At 40.8% G+C, this 22,146-nt stretch overlaps 1 protein-coding gene across 2 annotated transcripts; it reads right to left on the bottom strand.

Moving 5' to 3' along the window:
* Positions 1 to 877: 877 nt before the first annotated feature.
* On the bottom strand, positions 878 to 21,818 carry WDR31 (WD repeat domain 31). 2 transcript variants are annotated; one of them, XM_004372145.2, is made up of 11 exons: positions 21,620 to 21,818; positions 19,277 to 19,370; positions 15,517 to 15,660; positions 14,956 to 15,088; positions 11,687 to 11,761; positions 7,150 to 7,294; positions 6,952 to 7,052; positions 5,534 to 5,601; positions 4,436 to 4,577; positions 2,710 to 2,872; positions 878 to 1,038 (listed from the first exon to the last, which is right to left on the bottom strand). In XM_004372145.2, exons 3-11 carry the CDS (start codon positions 15,630 to 15,632, stop codon positions 878 to 880), a joined length of 1,104 nt encoding a protein of 367 aa, XP_004372202.1. In that variant the 5' UTR covers positions 15,633 to 15,660; positions 19,277 to 19,370; positions 21,620 to 21,818. The 2 variants fall into 2 exon arrangements, with proteins under 2 accessions (XP_004372202.1, XP_023583080.1); XM_023727312.1 differs by lacking the exons at positions 19,277 to 19,370; positions 21,620 to 21,818 and having other exon boundaries at positions 14,956 to 15,085; positions 15,517 to 15,632.
* Between the last annotated feature and the right edge of the window lie 328 nt (positions 21,819 to 22,146).

The raw sequence follows: 22,146 nt of genomic DNA, 5'->3' as shown, positions 1-22,146 counted from the left end.
TTGGGTCTATCCCTCTACTTTTTTCTATACTTTCTATTGTTGTTTCAGAGATTCTCTTATTCCCAAGAATTATGTAAACTAAATAAAAATATTAAATGTGGAAATGAAATTTTTTTAGCCTTAATTTCTGAACTTCCCAGTTTTCTTACCTACAGAACATGTTTAATTTACTCCTATAATTCTGGGGAAATGCCCTGTAGTTGTCGGCCTCTTCAAATCATCTCAGTTCTCATTTTCATGCAACCTGAACTCTGGTCTAGGAATGTATCAAAAGCAGGAAGAGATTTACTGCCTCCCACTCCACCCACTTCCACTTGGAGTAGAACCCAAGGCTTTATCGTTCTAAATGCGATTATTCACACTGCTGAGGGGCAGTCACTGGAGCTTAATCTCACGCCATTTTCTCTATGAAGCTGCAGTGTTCCTTCCCATCTCAACAACTCTGAGGCAACTCAGAGTTTCTCCTCCCACCCTCAACTTTATTTTCTTTTGTGGAGATATAGAAAAGGTCAGCTCAATAGAAGCAGACTCTGTGCTGTGACTCTCACAGACAGAGGCATACCACTCCTACAGGTCATAATTTTGAGCAATAAACTTTTTTTTGGAAGAGCAGTCCAAAAAGCTCAGGAAAAAATTCCATCTAGATTTAACTTTGACTGAGAACCTTACGTTTAGTTCATTATTCCTAACATCTATACCTGATTTTGAACCACTGGACTTATATCGACTTCTAACACTGATACACTTTCTAAGTGAACCTAAGCAGAAACTACCAGCCCCACGTCCCTCTCCCCTGACGATAATGTGGAAAAACACAAAACCACACTGAGAAAGGAAGGGCCACAGTTTGATATTTTCCAGGGAATGTCGCTTGGCATCAGAATGCTGTCACTTCCCGCAGTTCCAGCCCTCGCCTGCAGTCCACTCTGAGTAAATGAATTCCTCTGCTGAAACTTGCACACAATAAGGAGACTGTGTCGCCAACAGCCAAGGAAGTCAAGGGCCCTGATCCATCCAGAGACAAGGTGAAAAGGCAGGCTAGGGATGAAGGGGAAACCAGCAAGTTAGATCAAGAGTGCAGTATCATGAAGTGCAATGTCTTCATGGGAAACTCGAGGAAGTAAAATATGTGCTGTACATATCTAACCCATGTAAGAAAGGCACTGCTTGCTTCCAACAAAAACACTCCAGCTGGGAAGTATGAACTTGGGTCAATCACAAAGCTTCAACTGTAGAGAATGACACATGCACCAAGCAGGATATCGAGCACCTAGAAGGATGTTCAGACAATTGGGGCCTCACCTGCTAAGGACATGTTAAAAAGTTGCCCTCAGCTACCTGCTTAGAGAACAAAGAAGGGCAGAGGCTGAGAAAAACAGATAAGGATGCTGATCACCAGCAGCTGGTTTCATAGAGAGCCACCTCTGAGGGCTTCCAACTGATCCAGCCTCCCTCCACTCGCATGTCAGAGGCTGCTCTAAGAACCACAGGTCACCAGGTGGGCCTTCATTTATGCCACCCGGTCAGGTCAGCACTTTCAGACTTTGTTTTCCCTGATCTCGTTTATGATCACTAAATCTAAAATGTCTGCTCACTCTGCTTCCCACATCTGTTGCACCAGGGTGACTGGAGAAGGCCAACTCTAGGGCTGGCCTTACTGTGAATGTAGAGTGCCACTAGACATGAGCCCACATGTTTTACCCTATCTACCCCTGCTGGGAGCTGAGTTTCTGGAAGATTGATGTGGGAGGGATTTGGTTTGAAGTCCTCTAGCTATGCTAGTCCTGTCTCTGGTGAAATTCTGTGGTCAGAACAAAATAGCATGGAGGCAGTAGGGGTGCTGGGAAAGCAGCATTCTGGAAGGAAAACAAACAAATAAGCTCTGATTTGTAGCATTTGCCAATTTGCATAGTGTAAATACTTCCACCACGACCAGATTTGAAGCTACTAATAATTTAAACACTAGCATACAAAATTCCTGAATATTTAACAATTGGCGGAGAGGAGCCAGCTCCAGGATGCCACTGCATCAAGGCTCTAGGGAGCTGTGTTCCATAAAACATCTTTTTTCTCTGGTGCTTTGAGTGTCACGACCTTACTGTGATCTTTGACCTTAATTTCAGAGTCACAACAGGAAAGAGTCCCTCTGAGACTATCCTTACTCCACCTCACCCCTGCCAAGAGCTGAGGCTTGCATTTTAGTCCTTGAAAAATGAATTCAAAAGTGGTAATTCTTGTCCTCTTTTCCAGACATTTTGAGCATCATAAGTTAAAGCTGCATAAGGAATTTCAGGTTGGAGGAATGTTTGAGCTCTCACGAATGAGTCTATACAGCATGGTACCGGGGGATATATGGTGATGGCTTCTAGTCAGGGGTTGACCAGAGAGATTCTGGCATTTGGTGTCATCCCTTAACCACTAGAGGACTGGATGGTGGCAGGACATGGATGGCTTTGTATATGCTAAGCAATAGAAAGAAAGTTTTAAGGAAGTCTTTAGGAGTTCAGGAGCCCTGGCTGCACAGTGGTTAAGCGGCTGCTAACCAAAAGGTTGGCAGTTCGAATCCACCAGCCGCTCCTTGGAAACCGTATGGGGTTCTACTCTGTCCTGTAGGGTCACTATGAGTTGGAATTGACTTGAACGGGTTTTTTTGGGTTTTTTTTATGACTTCATGTATCATCTGAGAAGCACTGACCACAGGCTCCTTACCTCCAGTATCTTGATTCCAAATCTTCACCTTGCAGTCATGTGATGAGGTAGCAATTACAGGCACTGAGGCCAATGCTTTTGGTAGAAAGACACAGGATGCAACTGTCTGGAAATGCCCCATATATTCACATATTCTGTTGCGCGTCTGCCTTAGGTCCCACAACTGCAAAGAAACGGCACGGAGCAGTTCAAAAATACATATTCCTCTAGCTTCACACTTGTTTCATTTTCATTAATATTAATCTCTCCACCTTCCCACAATCCACCATTCCCTCCACTTACCTATTTATCTAGCTACCCCTTATCTACATCCATCCAATGATATTATCAACTATGTCCCCAACAGCCCTGGTTAAGGATGTGACAGAAGAGTTGCTATCTTCCTCATGGTTAGGGAAGTGAAAGTTCAAGTCCTACAGCATGATGGGACGGTATGGGGTTGTCTGCTTTTCATGACAGCTCAACTGCTGTCTTATATCAGCTTCTTGGCATCTGTGGGTCCTATGGGGACCTAATAGTTAGGAGCACCTTCTCATAAGTACATTCAAGTATACACATTCTGATTTAATGCCTAGATGCTGAGCCTTGATACATGAAGACAAGTGTCTACAACAAGAGAGGGGATAGTCCCTCCAATCCCACTCTTGTTGATACAGATCAGACCACGCCTGAAGAATAATGTTCAAGGAGAAGAGCAAACTGAATTGTGTCCAAGAAATAATGAAGTCACAGGAAACTATGTCATCCAAGGAACAGCTGTAGGAACTGGAAATGCTTAGCTTGGAGAAGAGAAGCTACATCAGCAGCCTGAGGATTCAACTCCATGGTCTATTACTTACTATGGTTGTAGTCTTGGGCAAGAAATTTTAACTTGCCATGCCTCTATTTCCTCATCTATAAAATGGGAATTACAATAGTAACTAACTCACAGAGTAGTATTAAGGATTAAATGAGATAATGCACGTAAAGTGTTTAGCTCAGTGCCTGCCACACAATAAATGTTCTATAAACGGGAATTATATTCTATTTGGATATGTAACTGATATTCTACAGTTAGGAATCTAAGGTACTTTGAAGGAGCCTAGGCAATCTATCTCAAAATTAAATGCAAGGAAGGTATTTGGGTAAGGAATGGGATAGACCCTGGACCGGCGCTGAAGCTCTAAAACTTCCTGAAGAGCTTGAACTTCCTTTACTGTAACCACATGTACATGGAATACATGTACAGTGGGAATACATTTGGTTCTTCAAACAGCCCCTTCTCTTTCCAGGCTCTTCAGGGAGTAGGGGCGGCAGCAGACTAGTTTTATGTTTAGCTTCTCCTATCTTGACTCTCATGACATCTTTTCTACCACCAGTTCAGAGAGGATTAGGCTAACAGATGTTTCTCTAAAAGACAGGGCTTTGAACCAGTTTGCATTTCCACCCCAGATATACTGAATTAGAATCTACATAAGAAGGTGATTCTTATGTATAGAAATGCAAATTCTCAGCAGGGAACTTATTAGAAATACAAATTCTCAGCAGGGGTTTGAACCAGAACAAACTGGTTCGAAGCTCTGCTAAAAGAAGCATCTGGAACACAAAGGATAACTTACAGTATATACTTGGAATACGCCTGAGCCATTAGCAGAGCCTGCCTGTGTAGCTCAGCTATTGGCATGAGGCCAGAGTAAGTGATTTGCTCATCAGCAACCAGATACCTGGATCCCACACAATCTCTTACCGTGGCTTCACAGCCTTCCCCTCCAAAGCCACTGCTGCAGGAGATAAACTTGTGTCCATCCTCACCGACCTCACAGTAGGTCTGAATGTGCTGTTTTGCAGGAAACACATGAGCTACATGCAGTCCCCGACTGTCCCATAATCTGAAAGATATTACAGCAGCAAAGGATTTTGTTGTCAATGTGTCTGAATAGACAGCCCACTAACATAAACATCTTGGCTCTTTCTTGCTTAGGCCAGTCAGAATGGAATGTCATGATTTACCTAAAAACAGCAACATGAACCAGATCAATATGAGATCCCAAAGCTGGCAGGAAGTAACCAGACTGAACGACATCTGAGTTCTTTCTATTTTGAGATCTAGTTAATAGGAATGTAGACCAAGTATCTTAATTGTGCAAGTTAATTTGTTAATTTGGTCCTTCAGGACACTGCTTTCAACAGATGGAAAAAAAAAAAGAGATTTATTAAGATACAGAGGACCTACTCATCGGTCTGGAATCAGATACAAAAGATTTACAGGCCTTGGACAACTGGTGAGGGATCCACTGGAAAGTGTTTTGTTTTATCTCTCTCATTTTTATCTGTCTCATTCCTACCACTTTCTAAGTCGAGTCTCTTCTGAGATCCAAAGTTCCTAGTCGTGCTCTGTAGTCGAAGGACTATTTACTTCACTTGACTCCCCTGATGCTGTTTCTGACCCTGCTTCCCCAGGAAGGGCTTCACCTGAGGGCTGAGTGACTGAAAACCAGACTAGCGGCCTCTGAGGAGGGGTAGCAAGTAGAGTCAGGCAGCTTGACCTGAGCACGTGACCAATCCTGAGGTTAATCTGAACAGTCACACAGTGGGGGCTGCTAGAATCAGCTGCTTTGAAACCACCAAGAACAGGGACTTTCCCCTGTCCTCTTAGCTTCCAGCTTCTTCCCAGACGATCCATGGGTCCAGATCAGAAACGCCCCAGCACCAGAGAGGGGTAGAGGGGCAGAAGGCTCTGTGAAGGGCCCAGCAATGTCTAGAAGCAGAGTGAGAATGGAGCTCATAAGCATGGGAGCCACACACCTTCACCAGAAACACTGTCACTGCTGCCCAGTAAACCTACCTGACGGTTTTATCTTCAGAGGTCTGTAGGATATATGGTTCCCTGGGGACCCAGCATAGGTGAGTGACCTGGAAGAAACGAGCTTTTTCAAAAGTGTTCATATCAAGTCATATAATTTCTGTATGTAATTCCTATAAACTGTGCCAAATACCACCTCAACATCTCAAGGACTCTGAACTAGTAAATTTGACTTTTTACCCACCCACTACCGTCGAATCAATTCTGACTCATAGCGACCCCATAGGGTTTCCAAGTCTGTAAATCTCCATGGAAGAAGACTGCCACATCTTTCTCCCATGTTGCTGCTGGTGATTTCAAACCAATGACTTTTCTGTTAGCAGCCGACTGCTTTAACCACTGCACCACCAGGGGTTTTATGCTTTGCAGATGCCTACCAGTCATGGTCTACCTGTATTGCCTAGGCTATCAGCAGCAACAGTAGCAGCTGGGTCAGCTGTGAATGCCAAAATGCATGCAGGCATCCTTAGAGTGCCTGAAACCCCTGCCACATGGTAGAGAACTGCTAGCTAGCCTGTGGCAGCTCAAGAGAGCACTGCCCTGAAGTGAGACCAATGAAACACTAAGGCCTCATCAGGTTCCAGAGGAGCTTATCCTGAACCTGCAGCCCTCTGCTGGACAAGGCATGAAACCATTTTCAAAAACAACCAAGGTGACGACAGGATTCTCTTTCCTTACAACCTCCACAAATATGGAGGGCATAGGGCAAGCATATTTGGCTATTGCCAGTTGTCTTTCAAATTAGAAAAGATGAACATAATTGAAGTTGATGACTACTAAAGGAACATTTACCATAAGTCAGACATAACGACAAGTGTTTCACATACATTGTCTCATGTTATCCTCTGAAGAACCTTACGAAGATACTAAAACTCTAAGAGTTAAAGTAACTTTTGAACCCAGGTATGTCTGACCCCAAAGGCTGCCTAGTTTATATACTAGTCCACTACTAGAATGTGACTGCTCTTCACAAGCAGAACAAATTATACATAAAAGCAAAAGGCAATGCTTATTTCTCTGTATGATGTTACATGTACAGAACACAAAATATGCATAGCCGTGAGCCAGGGACAGTGTCCTGGATCACTAACCCTGCTTCTAGCACAGTGTCTGGCCCATAGAAAAAATGCAATGACTATATTTTGAAGGAATGAATGAAAAGACCCTTTTAAAATCCAGTGTAAACTAATGGAATTGTTCTCTGGAGCAGAAGACCTAAACAGTTCATTTGATCCAATAACCCCAGGAGACCAGGGTCCCACAGAGAGTTAGGGGTGAGTAGGAATTAGAATCCAAGCCTCTACTCCCTGGCTGCGGGTATCCTGATCTCTCTCCCAGCTCCTTTCCCCACCCCATGCTCCTTCCTGCTGCCCTGCTCTGTACCAAGTTTGAGTTCGTACCAGGTTTCTGGAGACAGAAGCTTTCTCCACACACTGTCCAGTTCCCACGTCCCACAGAAGCAGGGTGTTGTCCCGAGAGCCAGTGCACAGCTGTATGGAGTCTTTGGAGACAATGGGAGAAGACAGTCCATGAGATGGGGCTTGAATAGGGCTTTTCAGAAAGTACAAGGTGTTGAGGAAAAATTTGCGTTACTTTACCTGGACTCACAGCCAATCCAGTAACCACCATGGCATGGCCTGAGAACTGCTGCCTTGGTTGTGAGGAACCATGTAAGTCCCACATCATGACCATTCTGTCACGAGAGGCGCTGAAGAACTGGTTTGATTTGTGAATACAGGCTACCTGCTCAGGGAAAAATCCCAAAGAAAGAGCTCTGGTGTTTATACTTGACTGGACATTAAGACAGGAAAAAGATGGGTTGCATAACTCTCTCCCACATAGAGTTTTTAAAAAAGTAATACCTAAATTTGAAAAGATAACAAGGTCAAGTTCAATTTCCACCTATCTCAATGTTAAGCTACGCTTTACATAACAGAACTCTTCCCTGCCCTTCAAGGTAAGGAGTCCCTGGGTGGTACAAATGGTTAAACGCTGGACTACTAACTCAAAGATTGGCAGTTCAAACCCACCCAGAGGCACCTTGGAAGACGGGGGTGGTGATCTGCTTCCAACAGGTCACGGCCTTGAAAATCCTATGGAGCAGTTCTACTCTGCATACATGGAGTCACCATGAGTTGGAACAGACTCAATGACAACAACTTTGAGGCAAGGTTAAAATTTCACCTCCTCCATAAAGCCTCCTCAGATCACCTTACCTCCAAAGGAATCTCTCCCCTCTGTGGTCTCCTATAAAATTTCCTGTTTGTGTGACACTCCTCCCCACTTTTGGCACTTTATCATAATCACACCCAAAATTGGCACAGTATTATAGTCTCACATGTTGTTGTTAGGTGCCATCAAGTCGATTCCAACTCATAGTGACCCTACGAACAACAGAATGAAACACTGCCAGTCCTGCGCCATCCTCACAATCATTGCTGTGTTTGAGCCCACCATTGCAGCCACTGTGTCAACCCATTTCATTGAGGATCTTCCTCTTTTTCACTGACTCTCTACCTTACCAAGTATGAAGTCCTTCTCCAAGTGTCACATACTTTGTCTTATTAACATAACTATCGTATATAATCTCTTACATTATGCTGTAATGTTATTTATTGTATGTTGTTTTTAAAGAGATATTCTTTTTTATATTTATTTTTAATCATACAAAGATCCATTTATTTCTACTTTAGCAGAAATAGATGCTGGATCTTTCGATCTACTGAAATGATCATGATTTCCTCCCTTTGACCAATTAATATAGAAAATTACATTTACCAATTTCCTAATATTGAGCTATTTCTGCATTCCTAGAACGAAGCTCAGTTAGTCATGGTATGCTATTCTTTTAGCAAAAAGTTAGATTCTTTTTGCTAATATTTCATTTACAATTTTTGTAACAATATATACTGAAGCAGACTGCAAGTAGTGCACCCATTATCCATGTGTTGGCAATGCGTTCAGCTATAAAATGAAATGTTCCAGCCCCCCGAAGACAGAGGTGGTCAATGAGATGTAAGAAAAGTGATACTTATAGGAAACTTAAGTATCACTTAAGTTGGAAGGTACAACATTTTGCTCTTGCCCCTTCTTCCTTTCTGCTATCTTGAGATCGGATATGACTGGAGCTGCAGCAGCCATCTTGTGACTATGAGGTGACTTTGAAGAAGGAAGCTGAGCACTAGTGATGCCAGATGAGAAAGACAGAAAGACCCTGGCTCCCTCATAACCATGGAACCACCACACCAACTTTCTACTTGTTTAAGCCACTGTTATTTGGGCTTTCTGTTGTCTGAAGCCACATCTAATTCCACCTGATATAGGTATTCATAAGTCTGTAGTTTTCATTACATGCTTTGTCACATTTTGCTACCAATTTTATACCGACTTTATAAAAAAATTGAGATCCCCTTTTTTTCTATACCCTGGAACAGTTTAAATGGCATCAGAGTTATCACTTTTTGCAATTTAAAGAATTTCCTTTGAAATCATCAGGGCTAAATACTCCTACAACAGGTGATTCTGTTGTACTCTTGATCAATTTAAAGTGAGTCTTTTTGTCCCATTCAATGATTTTTACTTCGAATGCTTTTAGTTTGATATTAATATCACAACTCCTGCTTTCTGTTTGCACTTGTCTGATATATATTTGTTCAACTTTTCATTTTAAATCTTTAAGTTGCTTTGCATTAGATAGGTCTCTTTTAAACAATGTACAGTTGGATTTAGTTTTTACCTAAGAATGTCTATTTCCTTTCCGTTAAGAATGACACTCTGACTGCATAAAGGATTTTTGGAATACATTCTTTTTCTTGTCATTTTGCAGACATTGCTCCACTGTCCTATGGCATCTCGTGCTGCTGAGAAGAAATTTGAAGCCAAACTAATTTTTCTTTTACATTTTAGTGACATTCCTCTTCTGCCAGGATGCTTTTAAAATTCTCTTTTTATTCTTGAAGTTTAGTAACTTCCTCTGGATATGTATCAGTATTGATAACTTAACTTTCCTGGTCCTCAATTAGCTCCTTGAGCTCTTTTATGTTACAAGTTTTCAAGTTTTCCTTTAAGTAATATTTGTTTCTATTTTATCTTTAAATTTTTTTTTTGCTTAATTTGTTTTATTCTTTTTTAGAAACACCAAGTTATGGGGTACATTTTCTGTATTCCCTGTCTATCATCTTTGTGCCGATCATTTTTATCTCCTTGCTATTTTCAACTTCATTCATATGATTAGCCTGCCCTGCATGTTACCAATTCTGTTCTCAGCATAATGATTTTACATCTTGCTATTTTTAATGTAATTTTAATTGTTAACAGCATTTTTTCCTCAAATTTTCTTCTCTCTTCCAGATAATTCTTCTATTACCTTACTGTCTTGAGCTGGATTCTCTAGAGGAACAAAACCAGTGAAGTGTATATATATATGTAAGTATATACAGAGAGAGGTTTATTTCAAGGAAATGGCTCACACAGTTATGGAGACTGGCAAGTCCCAAATCTGCGGGTCAGGCATCAGGCTGGAGGCTTCTCCTGATTTACGTGGTTGCAGGGGCTGACGAACCCAAAAATGGCAGGTCAAACAGTAGGCTCCTGGCTCACAGGGCTGTGGGAGCTGGTGAATCCCCAAATCTGCAGGTCAGGCGGCAGGCTGCTGGCTCATGTCCCAAGAATCAGAGGTCAGATGATGATCATTTGGATACAGGATTGAGAGAGAGATTTGCCAGAACATCCATATATACTGGATGCAGGCCACACACTCAAGGAAACTCCCATTGTATCAGATCACAAAATGGAGGATAATTACATAATACTGAGAATCGTGGCCTAGCCAAGCAGACACACAACATTAACCATCACACTTACTTTTATGAATTTTTGTTTCATAGGGTACATGTTTTCTTAATTTATAGAACACAGAAAACTCTAATCAAAATATTTTTTTTTCTTGAGTAATTCTTCCTTTAAAGTGTATTTTCTTCTGTCTTTATCTTGTTACCTGTGTATCCTTTTTTTCTCTTTTTTATTGTGGTGAAAATATACATGAGTGTGTATCTTTTTTGAAAAATGTATCTAACCATATAGGTGTTACATTGGATACTTTCTACTAATCATTCATATTTTCATCTTTGAATGAGGGCAAGTCCTATTGTACTTGCATCTGCCCAAGAATAATATATATATGTTATAAAGAAGATAAATTCTTCTTCACTCTCCTTCCTGTTAGCCCAGAGGCTACCACAACTTGAGTTATAGTGCTGAATATTGATGGTTGATTATTTCTGTTTAGACCTTCAGCTCTTTGGGATGGCCAGGAGAAACAGGCGTGAGCTGGGGGCAGCCTCAATTTTGTTACATTGTCTTGTTTTATAGGTAACTGTCCTATATCTTTAGTCCTCATCTTTTTAAAGAAAGGACTGTTGGGAGGGGTGTTCAGGACTAGTTCTGTTCTAGCGAAATCTGCACTCTGCCAAACACCTGGGTAGATGTGCATTAGAGCCTGGTGTTCTCTCAGTCTGGTTCAAAATGCAATGTATCTGGCATGTACTTATTATATTCTGTGTTATGGGATTGTGGCTGGTGCCTAGTTTCATTATAGATGGAGTTTGTATCTTAACTTTTTGTTCATTTAGGTGGATTTCTGAACGGGGAGTTAAACTGGCATTCTCTATAACTTTTGCTGGAAGTTCACACTACTCTGTAGTGTCATTTAACAAATTAGTTAACTCTTGTTGGCTTTTCTCCCCCCACAAGTAGACTAGAAGGTCCCTGAGCACAGGGATTTTGTCATTCTTCTAGCTACATTCTTTTCTACACACAGTAAGCCTTCAATACATGTCACTTGTTAAGTCGGGATAGGTCAAAGAGAGCAAATTCTCTATTCAGCTGTTCTCTATTTACCACCTAAGCTAATAAGGGATTAATTAAAAAAAAAAAAAAAAGAGTCCAACATACCTGTATAAACAGCTAAGTGAGTGGTTTACTTTTCTTTTCCTGGAGTGGGGCTTTACAACATGAAATGAAGCCTTTGTATTTTTCCTTAAGACTGGACATTCACCTCTCTTAATAGCTAGAGCTATTTGATATGCCTTTATTCAGTTCCAAACTCCTCCATAATAATAACTGTTTGACAATTACCTTCGTGATTTCACGTTCATGTCCTTTGAACCTTTTCACCACATTTCCAGTTTTCCAATTATAGGCCACAACTGTCTGCAGAGAGTCATTAGAATATTTCAGTTCAACCACTCAAAGACAACAAGACTTTATTTCATTCCCCACCTTAATTTTTCCTTTGTAACTAATGCCCCCTCTGTCACCTTTGAGCATTAGGGTTTTATTGTTCTGTGCTTCCTCATGTTCCCCTCCTCTGAGTTTCTTTTCTTTACTCTTGACGGTTGCTCTGTCTCTCCCCAAGACCCTGGGCCACTCCTCTACGCCTAACTGATGGGTTTGGGATAATACTCTCCACAAAGAATTGATTCAAGTTGAGGTTCTGGTAATAGACACTAAGGGAAAATTCTATATGGGATTAGATTTTTTTACCCCTAAACGTATTATATTTCTTTTTTAAATTAAAAAAAAACCTCATTCATAGTCCCAACAGCCAGAAAGAATAATTGTTGAAAATTTCAATTTCCTAGCTTTTTTCCAGGTATATACTTTCGTTTAAAGTTGAGATATCCTTTTTTTTTCCACTTAATGTTTTATTGTAAGCATTTCTTCTCCTCAATCGGATTTTAAAAACATTGCTCTGGATACTATTGCTGTTGAGTCGACTCCAACCCTATAGGACAGAGTAGAACTGCCCTATAGGGTTTCCAGGTCTCTGTGAGTCAGAATCGACTCGACAGCAATGAGTTTAATCTTTATGGGAGCAGAACGTCGTAACTTTCTCCCACAGAGCAGCTGGTGGGTTTACACAGCTGACCTTTTAGAGCTGAGCGCTTAACCACTGCACCACCAGGGCTCCTTTGCTTTAACCTAGCCTCTGTAGTTCATTGCTTCATTGCTGAAGAGTAAGGAGCATGTGTCTTAGTGAAGCTGGTCCTTGTTAGCACTTGACCTAGCTGAACTCCAGTTTCCTAACTGCAATATGGAGAGGATAATCTTTGCCCTATCTACCCCTCACAGATGTGAGTAAAGATCATATAAACAAAATTTCATACATCATAGATTTTAAGACAAAAATGTTGCAAATTAAATGCAAATTAAAATGTTGCATGCTTTAACATCAATTTTTAGATGCATCTTGATTTCAGAGGTGTTAAAATGTGAAAAGATGTGCATCTTAGAATCAATGAAATACAATGAATATGCAAGTGGAATTTGAAGATTCTAAAAGTCTACTGAAAATGAGAGGAACTATTATTATTCACTGTAAGAAGAATCAGCCTTTTTGCTACCAATATCCTAGCTGTAAGCACCATGATAGATCCAAATATGAGCGAGAGAAAGTGACCAGATTCAAAGTGACAATGGGAGGGAGGACAAAAGATAGAAGGGAAGAATCACAATACACTCCAGTGTAAAGGTTTTAGCAAAGGAATGGCATAAAGATGAGATAAAGAGGCACCTCTCACTGACATACAGCTCCTGTGTCTTCAGGTAGGTGTAAAAGTGCGTTAACCAGTGTCATGGATTGAATTATGTCCCCCCAAAAATGTGTGTGTCAATTTGGCTGGGCGATGATTCCTGGTACTGCGTGATTTTCCTATCTGTTGTAAATCCTGCTTCTATGATGTTAATGAGGGAGGATAGGTGGCAGTTGTATTAGTAAGGGAGGACTCAATTTACAAGACTGGATTGTGTCCTGAGGCAATCTCTTGAGATATAAAAGACAGAAGTGAGCAGTGAGACAGGGGGACCTCATACCATCAAGAAAGCAGTGCCGGGAGCAGAGCACGTCCTTTGGACCAGGGTCCCTGCGCCGAGAAGCTCCTAGTCCAGGGGAACACTGATGAGAAGGCCGAGACAGAGACAGAGCCTTCGCCTGGAGCTGACACCCTGAATTTGGACTTTTAGCCTACTTTACTGTAAGGAAATAAACTTCTGTTTGTTAAAACCATCCACTTGTGGTGTTTCTGTTATAGCAGCACTAGATAACTAAGACAGCCAGAATAATAATACTTGTCATTTATAAAAAGCATGTGGGTGGCCTAGCACAGTGCTAAGGTTCTTACCTATGTTCTGTCATTTCCAACTGTCCTGTAAGGTTGGTATTCTTATCCCCATATAACAGATAAGGAGACTGAAGCGCAAAAAAATTAAAAAACTTTCCCAAAGTAATGGAAGTGGCAGGTCAGGGATTGAAACCCAGTCTAACTCGAAAGTCCATAGTCTTATGCTAATCAACACTGCTGCCAGAAATGCATAACATGGTGTGGTGCAATGAATTACTTAATATGGCCCTTCTAGTCATAGTCTTTGTGACTCACACATAATGATTGAGTGGGACTATGCAAATAAGGTATATGGAACCCTAACAAAGGGATTGGTCAGTTTGCCATCTGACTAGGCTTAAAATGAGCCATCCCAGAGGCAGGAGGAGAGGCTCTTACCACCACCAAGAAGAAGAGGTGGGAGCAGAGTCCTTCCTTTGGACCTGGGATTCCTGCACTGAGACCCTCCTAGAGCCACAAGACAGAGAGAGCGGTAACACAGAAGATGGCAAGACAGTGAGAAGAAATGGCAGAGAAATGGCAGCAGCAGAAGCAGCTGAACCAGGAGACCGGCAGGAGATGGCGCATTGGGCTTCCTGGCCCAAGGATCAAGAAAGCTGGGTGCCTTTGGGCAGGAGGCTTGCTGGCAGAGAAGGGTGCCTCCAGGCACTTGGTGGAGCTAGGTTTGTTGACCTACAGAGCTAGAGCTGAACGCCTTCAGGCTGAGCCTTATGGGTGGAGTGGGGTGCCTCAGGGCACTTAGCAGCAGAGCTAAAAGAGCTTTGTAAAACTTGACCAAACAGGGCAGAGGCCAGGCTGAGGAGTCAACAGCCAGAGAGAGACCTGCCTGCCTGCATTGCTGAGAAGAGGCTGTCCTGATTGAAGAACTGTATCCTGAGGGTTCCTGAACCTGAACTGTTACCTGTTCCTTCCCTCATAAACCCCATAACTGTTAGTATGGTCTGTGAGTTCTGTGTGGCCATTACGACCACACAGAGGAGTAGATAGTGCTGTGGGAAGGACGGTTGGTGTCAGAATTGATAAAGATGGAGGAGAGAGGAAGCATGTCTGACTTCCACCTCATAGGAATCAGCCTTGGGCTGTTGATCTTGATTCTCCTTCCCCCTGTGAAGTTAGGGGAGGTCAGATGCCACCACCATGCCATTTTTACACATGGACTTCCTTACAAAACAGCTTCCTTTCCCTGTGATAAGTTGGTTCCCAGGGAAGCACTGCAAACTCCACCTTATCTTTTCCTCCGGAGACACAAAGTTCTGAGTTCAGAGCAGCAACAGCAGAGACGGTATCCACATGGGCGGGGCTATACTCTTGAAAGGTTTTAGTTTGAATCCTCTCTTCTATAACTTCGTCAGGCCTGCTAAAGAGAAGATGGAAAATGAGAGGCCTGATGGTATGGGGGGAGTGGAAGAGGAAGAAGAGTGTGGGCTAAGGTTCAGATGGGAAAAGAGCAGAAAAAGAAGACCCATTGACATTGCCAACAATGGATATACCTACTCTGAAAATGCTCAGAACGACTGAATGTTTGGAATCTAATAAAGAGGAATCCTGAAGGTAAGAAGTCAACAGTTTTACTCACACTAGAGATTATTCCCAAAGATGTAGGGCCCCTCCCTGTGTGGGTGCAGACACTAGCTAATAAGCAGACTGTTTTGGATCAACAGACAACAGACCAAACTGACTGTTCAGGGAAGGTCATCGGCACTTACTTTGGGCCTTCTCTTTCCTTACTGGAGAGTTTTAGCGGGGAGTGATAAGGCTTGGGACCCCAGGGTAGGATTGCTGTACCTGTATTTATAAGTGCTGTGTTTGAGTTTGCTTTGCAGTTTCCCCATCACAGCCCAAAACCTACACAAAGCCTTCCGAGGAGGAGCTTGTTTCAGCTGGCACCTGAGTGGCAGCATCCCTTGTGGCTGCTGGAAGCTGTGGTCCCTATTTAGTAGAAAGAAGAATGCACACTGTTAATTTTGTTAGGCACAATAATGGTACAATGACTATGTTAAGAATAAATCCTTTTAGGTGGAAACCACCTCAATGTCCATCAGTAAATGACTGGATAGACGAAGTGTGGTATATAGATACAACTGAACATTACTCAGACATAAAGAGAAATGAAATCCTGATACATGCTACCACATGGAAGAACCTTGAAAACATTATGCTGAGTGAAGTAAGTCAATCACAAAAGGACAAATAGTGTATGCTCTCACTCATATGAGATATCCAGAATAGGCAAATATAGAGAGACTGAAGTTTATTAATGGTTACCAGGGGTGGAGGGGGCGGGGGGAAGTCATGGTTTAGGACGCACTGATTTTCTGTTTATGGTGATGGAAAATTTGGCAACAGATATTGTTGATGGTTGTACAACGACTGATGTCACTAAATGGTACACGTGAAAATGTTAAATTGGCAAATGTTATGTATAGTTTTACAATTTAAAAAATAAAAATCCTTTCAGTAATTAATGTAACTGAATTGTACACATAGAACTTTGAAAAGGCAGTGTTTTGTTATACATATGAATAAGAGTTCCAAAATGGAGGTGTTTGACTAAAGTAAAACGGCCAACTTGGGTCTGAGCTTAGACTCTATTTTAAATTTCTGCTTTTTTCCTAGCAGCTGTGAACCTTGAGCAGACTTAATTTTGCAACTAAGAAAATGTTTTTCCCTGTGGTTAAGCTAAGGATGTGGAAACATTGTTTTTAAAGAGACGGTCTTGACACAAACCCCTTATCAGAAATCGCCTGCAGAAGCAACTCTTAGGGAGGGTTTGCTAAGGATGCTATCTTAGCAAAACTTTCTCAAAAAGGAATGACCCATGATTGTTTTATGACCCTCTGTAAATCCCCCCTTCAGTCATGAACTTCTGCAATTATGTGAAATACCCAACCTAAGAAGCCCGCGTATACACTTTGAACCAATCCCTATCAATTCCTTGCTTAGGGTTATCCCGCATCCTGCCTCCTTACATCACTGAGCACCAATCAGAAATTCTGCATTGTTAGTTCCTGAATTAAGGATATAAATATGTCTTTGTAACCTCACCACCTCAGAGCATTTGATTTTCACTTTGTGAAATCAGACCGTGTCCCTGGTTCAAATTGTTCTGAACCTTCAATAAATCTCTTTGCTTTCACTTTAACAGAATACACGTTTTACTCTTAGACAGTCACAATAAAATAAAAATAAATAAATTATTTTTTTAAAAGACAAATCAACTGTATGGATTTTCTTTTGTGCCTTTCCCTGCCTCACTGTTACAGCCCTAGTATTGTACCCTCCAATAAAGCTTTAGCAGATTAAGAACAAAAACAAAAGAAGAAAACTAATTTTAAAAATAGAAAGAGTACTGTAATTGGAAATAATTTACACTAGTGAAGTTTCTTGATAAAGAAGAGCCTTAGTTATTTTAAAATGTTATAACCTTCCTAGCTTAATGGACTGTTTTTAAATAATTTTGCTGTGACACTTCTCCAAATCAGTGTACCAGGATTATGAAGTTATTCTGTAATAAGAACGAGATGCTAAAGATAATGACACTAAATGAGACAATATAGGTAATGACCTAGACCAACAGTTCCCAAAGTGTGATCTGAGGACTGCCGGGGGTTCCTGAGACCCTTTCAGAGGGTCTATGAGGTCCCCCTTTTCCAACTACATATCTGTGTGAGGTCGGATTTCATCTTATACTTCAACCCTAGCAACATATTGCAACTGATTGAATACAAAAGCAGATATGAGATTCCAACCGTCCTCTGTTTAAGCCAGACATTAAGGAGATTTGTAAAAAATGTAAAACAGTACCACTCTTCCCAACAAAATTTTTTTGATTTGGAAAATATAGTTGTTTTTCATAAAAAGCATGTTATCCTGTTAAATGAGAAACTATTTTGTTCTGCAAGCCTTCATCTTAAGTGAGAATAACAGCACAATTGGAAGAGCATAGTCAATGTCACTGAACTGTGTATGTAGAAATTTTTGAAACGGTGTATCTTTGGCTATGTGTATTTTCACCAAAAAAAAAAAAAGGTTGAGAATTTAGAGGGTTAATATGTTGTGGGGTTGTTAACCAATGTCATAAAACAACATGTGTACTACTGTTTCATGAGAAACTATTTGTTCTGTAAGCCTTCACCTGAAGTACAATAAAATAAAAAAAAAAAAAGCATGTTGTCCATGTTAACATGCAGTGAGTTTACTGTTATTTTTAAATAAATAAATAAATTTTAAAAAATTTTTCTCAGTTTTAACATCAGTAGGAAGTGGCATAGCAGGAATTTGAATACAATCTATAATTTACATAAACAAAAGTTCTGTGGGGTGCACAGTAATTTTTAAAAGTGAAAAGCAGGCCAAAAAGTTTGAGAACTACTGATCTAGAAATTAAATAACATCAAAAGTAGATGACATAAGATATTAGAATAAAGAAAGTTATTACAGTAAATGTTTTCCAGATTTACTTGGATCAGTCTCCCAACAACTGCAAGGCTAGACCAACAAAAAAAAGAAAATGAGTTATTCATTCCAAGATGCTCATCCTTTCCTTAATTCAGTAAACACCTCCTATGCACCTAATTTGTGCAGGTCTTGTGCTCGTTGCTGGTAACAGAAAAAAGAGAAACTGGAAAATGTGGCCAGCGTGCACATCTGCTGGTACTAAGGTATCTAGCTACAGGCTAACCTGGGCTACTTCATATCATGTGTCCTCTGCAACTAGTTAGCCCCTGAGATGCCAGAGGCTGAGGGACCAATTGGTGAGGTGGGAGTGCCCAGTCCCCATCTCAGTTCTGGGAAGAACTGTCTACAGGGAATATTGCAGCTAGGACTAAATAAGTCATTCTCATTCATACCATTACTATTTAAAAACAGAGTTTTCCAGAAGAATTTTAGCCTACATTTTGAGAAGCTGCCAGAATTGTCCTCTTGATAAGAATAGGAAATCAGTACAGAAGTACAATGCAGTGGAAAAAACACTGCGTGTTGCATCAGGAGCCCTGGGCTCTAGCTCCAGCTTTGTTTTATCTCAAAGTGTATCCTTCAGTGCCTCTGCTTCCCATTTATAAAATGAGGATACTAGACTAGATGAGTTTTAGTGGACTATGTGCTCAATAATAATAAGGACTCTGTCATATTCATCTTTGTACCTCAAGTAGTTTGCACAGCGTGCCAAAAATATTTGTTGTGAAGTAGAGAATCCAAGGTCCCTTCCAGGACATTCTAGCATTCTCTATAAAAGGCCAAAGATATGCTAACAGGAACAATTCCAGGATAGTTTTCAAAAGTTTGAGAAGTTGTATTGCTTATAGATAAATAAAGAGTGCAGGGCTTCCTATCTGCCAGCCTAATCCATTTTTCAACATTGTCATCAAACTAAGGACAGATTCCATCCATAGATCTAGGTCACTGGAAACTGCAGATACTATAAATGGATGGCTCTGCTTAAAACTGATTGGATTCTTAGCTCATACCTTCAGAGTGCTACACTTCCCATCTGCAAAGTATTCACGAACATTATAAGGAAAAGATAACTTTTAGAGTTACTTACCTCAAAACCAATAGGATCTTCGTGGTGAGCTGCTGTATTCAAAGATTTATAATGTTTATCCTTTGCAAAGTAGTTCAGGCAGCCACTTCCTAATCTCTAGTTAGTGAAAAGACACTCAAGTTAATCTCTTCTCTGTCTAAACATATGTTTGCACAGAAAGAAGATTTGTAAGGTAAACAAGGACCCTGTTTAATTAAAGAGATTAAGAGTGATTTTTCCCTCACAAAGAGATATCTTACAAAATTCTAAGATTATATAACTCTCACATTTCCAACAATTAGGAAAATATAATGTTATACAATTATTTTTAAATATGCAAATAGGATATATTTAAATACATCATTACACATTTTTATTTGAATCATAAAATATAACTTCTGTTCATCAAAAATCCTCTAGAACTGATTGCTTAATAGTTTTATGAGAAAGGCAATTTCTCCTGTTTAAAATAATACTGTATTAAGCATGAGTTATAGAATTTGAGATGGTGGAGCTTTTCAAAATCATATATAAACCCTTTATTTAAAGATCTGGAGAATGAGGGCAGAAACATTATTTACGCAAAATTGTAACTAGGTAGATGTCTTGACTTCTGGTCCAGAATTTTCATTATAAACATCTACAAAGAAGAAACACATCTTTATTGTATTTTAACAACTCTATTTTAAGGATTCAAATAAATAAATTGGTTTACAGTGACATACAGCCAGAATGCTCCTTAGAAGCAAGGATGGTAAAACTTGTCTCACATATTTTGGACATGTTATCAGGAGGGACCAGTCCCCTGGAGAAGGACATCATGCTTGGTAAAGTAGAGGGTCAGTGAAAAAGAGGAAGACCCTCAATGAGATGGATTGACACAGTGGCTGCAACAATGGTCAATTGTGAGGATGGCGCAGGACTGGGCAGTGTTTCGTTCTGTTGTACATACTGTCGCTGTGAGTCGGAACTGACTTGATGGCACCTAACAACAACAACAGGTCTGAATTGTAAGTAGCTCTGGTAGCGCAGTGGTTAAAGTGCTAGGCTATTGACGGAAGGTCAGCGGTTGGAACCTACCAGCTGTTCTATGGGAGAAAGATGAGGCAGTCTGCTTCCACGATTCCAAAATAACCCAATCCGTTCCCATTGAGTAGATTCCAACTCACATTGACCCTATAGGACAGAGTAGAACTGCCCCATAGGCTTTCCAAGGCTGTAATCTTTACAGAAGGAGCCCTGGTAGCACAGTGATTAAGGGTTTGGCTGCTAACCAAAAGGTTTCAAACTACTAGCAGCTCTTCGGGAGAAAGATGTGGCAATCCGCTTCCCTAAAGACCCCTTAATCACTGTGCTACCAGGGCTCCTTCTGTAAAGATTACAGCCTTGGAAACCCTATGGAGCAGTTCTACTCTGTCCTATAGGGTCGCTATGAGTTGGAATTGACCCGACAGCAATGGTTTTAGGTGTGAATTAGGAATCCTGTTGGTGCAAATGGTTAAGTTCTCGGCTGCTAACCAAAAGGTTGGCGGTTGGAACCCACCCAGGGGGAGAAAGACTTGGCAATCTGCTCCCTTAAAGTTTAAAAGAAAAAAACAAACCAAGCCTGTTGCCATCGATTCCGACTCATTGAGATCCTATAGGACAGAGTAAAACTGCCCCATAGGGTTTCCAAAGCTATAAATCTTCACGGAACCAGACTGCCACGTCTTTCTCCCAAAGAGTGGCTGGTGAATTCCAACCACTGACCTTTTGGTTAGTAGCCAAAAGCTCAACCACTGTGCCATCAGGACTCCTTGTGTGGCGTCCCTGTGAGTCAGAAATGGACTCAAGGGCACCTAACAACAACAGATCTGAATTACAGTTCTTATTATCCATGTGGCCTTTGGCAAGTTGCTGTACTAAGTCAGTTTCCTATGTGCAAAATGGGATAACTGTAACATCTGGCTTCTCTGAGGATCAAAAATAGCACTTAAGATGTACAAAGAATTGTTCTAAGTACCTTATATTTATTAACTCATTTAATCTATTCAACAACAGATAGATATTGTTCCTATCCTCATTTTACAGATGCAAAAACTGAGGCACAGAGAGCTTAAATAACTCGCCCAAGTTTACACTGCAAATAACTGGCAGAGCTGAATCCTGAATCCAGGCAGACTCCCCAAGCCCTGCTCTTGACCAGCACATTATACTACATCTCTTCAAAAGCTACTGCTTATAAAGCCCTTGGTTCAACTGGGCAAACTGCTGATAACAAATGATGGCTATTAGCATGATTGCTAGATTAATGGTGATAGCAATACCAGAAGCAGTAATTTCATTGTTATTAATATTACTCATAATACTTACAAACATACATACCAAAAGAGCACAGATGAGATGTACAAAGGGATATACAAGTCTTGAGGATATTAAACTGAAGCCAATTATGTCCCCTGGCCAGAGTCATTGATCATACTAAGGCTAAGAATTTCATATAACTAGGTTATAAACAAGGTGCCCTGGCTGCGCAGTGGTTAAAGCGCTGGACTGCTAACCAAATCGAACTCACCAGCCGCTCTAGGGGAGAAAGATGTGGCAGTCTGCTTCAGTAAAGATTTACGGCCTTAGAAACCCTATGGGGCAGTTAGGCTTTGTTCTATAGGATCGCTATATAGAAAGGCATTTAAGAGCTTAAGAACAAGGTCTGCGTACTTGTATAATGTCCATGTTACAATTTATCAAGTATCCTAATCTACGAAATGAAAATACTATTCTGTTATCTTCCACTGTTTATATTATCTAATCATAATGATAGAGGAAACCGAGGCCCAGAGAATAAGAGGGTCTTGCCCAATCACACAGGGAGTCAGTACTAGGCCAGAACGCCCAAGGTTGCCCCAAGTTTT

The sequence above is a fragment of the Trichechus manatus genome, unplaced genomic scaffold, assembly GCF_000243295.1.
Source record: "Trichechus manatus latirostris isolate Lorelei unplaced genomic scaffold, TriManLat1.0 scaffold00016, whole genome shotgun sequence".
NCBI classification, from domain to species: Eukaryota; Metazoa; Chordata; class Mammalia; order Sirenia; family Trichechidae; genus Trichechus; species Trichechus manatus.
Note: the sequence above shows the minus strand (reverse complement) of the source record. Positions and strands in the feature narration are given on the sequence as shown.

Coding starts and splice junctions, on each gene's coding strand:
- WDR31 (XM_004372145.2), bottom strand. CDS start 15,632: ATGCTGCCACTCAGGTGCCAGCTGAAACAAGCTCCTCCTCGGAAGGCT. Junction 7,053..7,149: donor TGGATTGGCTGTGAGTCCAG/GTAAAGTAACGC, acceptor TTGTCTCCAAAG/ACTCCATACAGCTGTGCACT. Junction 2,873..4,435: donor GGGAAGGCTGTGAAGCCACG/GTAAGAGATTGT, acceptor GTTTCTTTGCAG/TTGTGGGACCTAAGGCAGAC.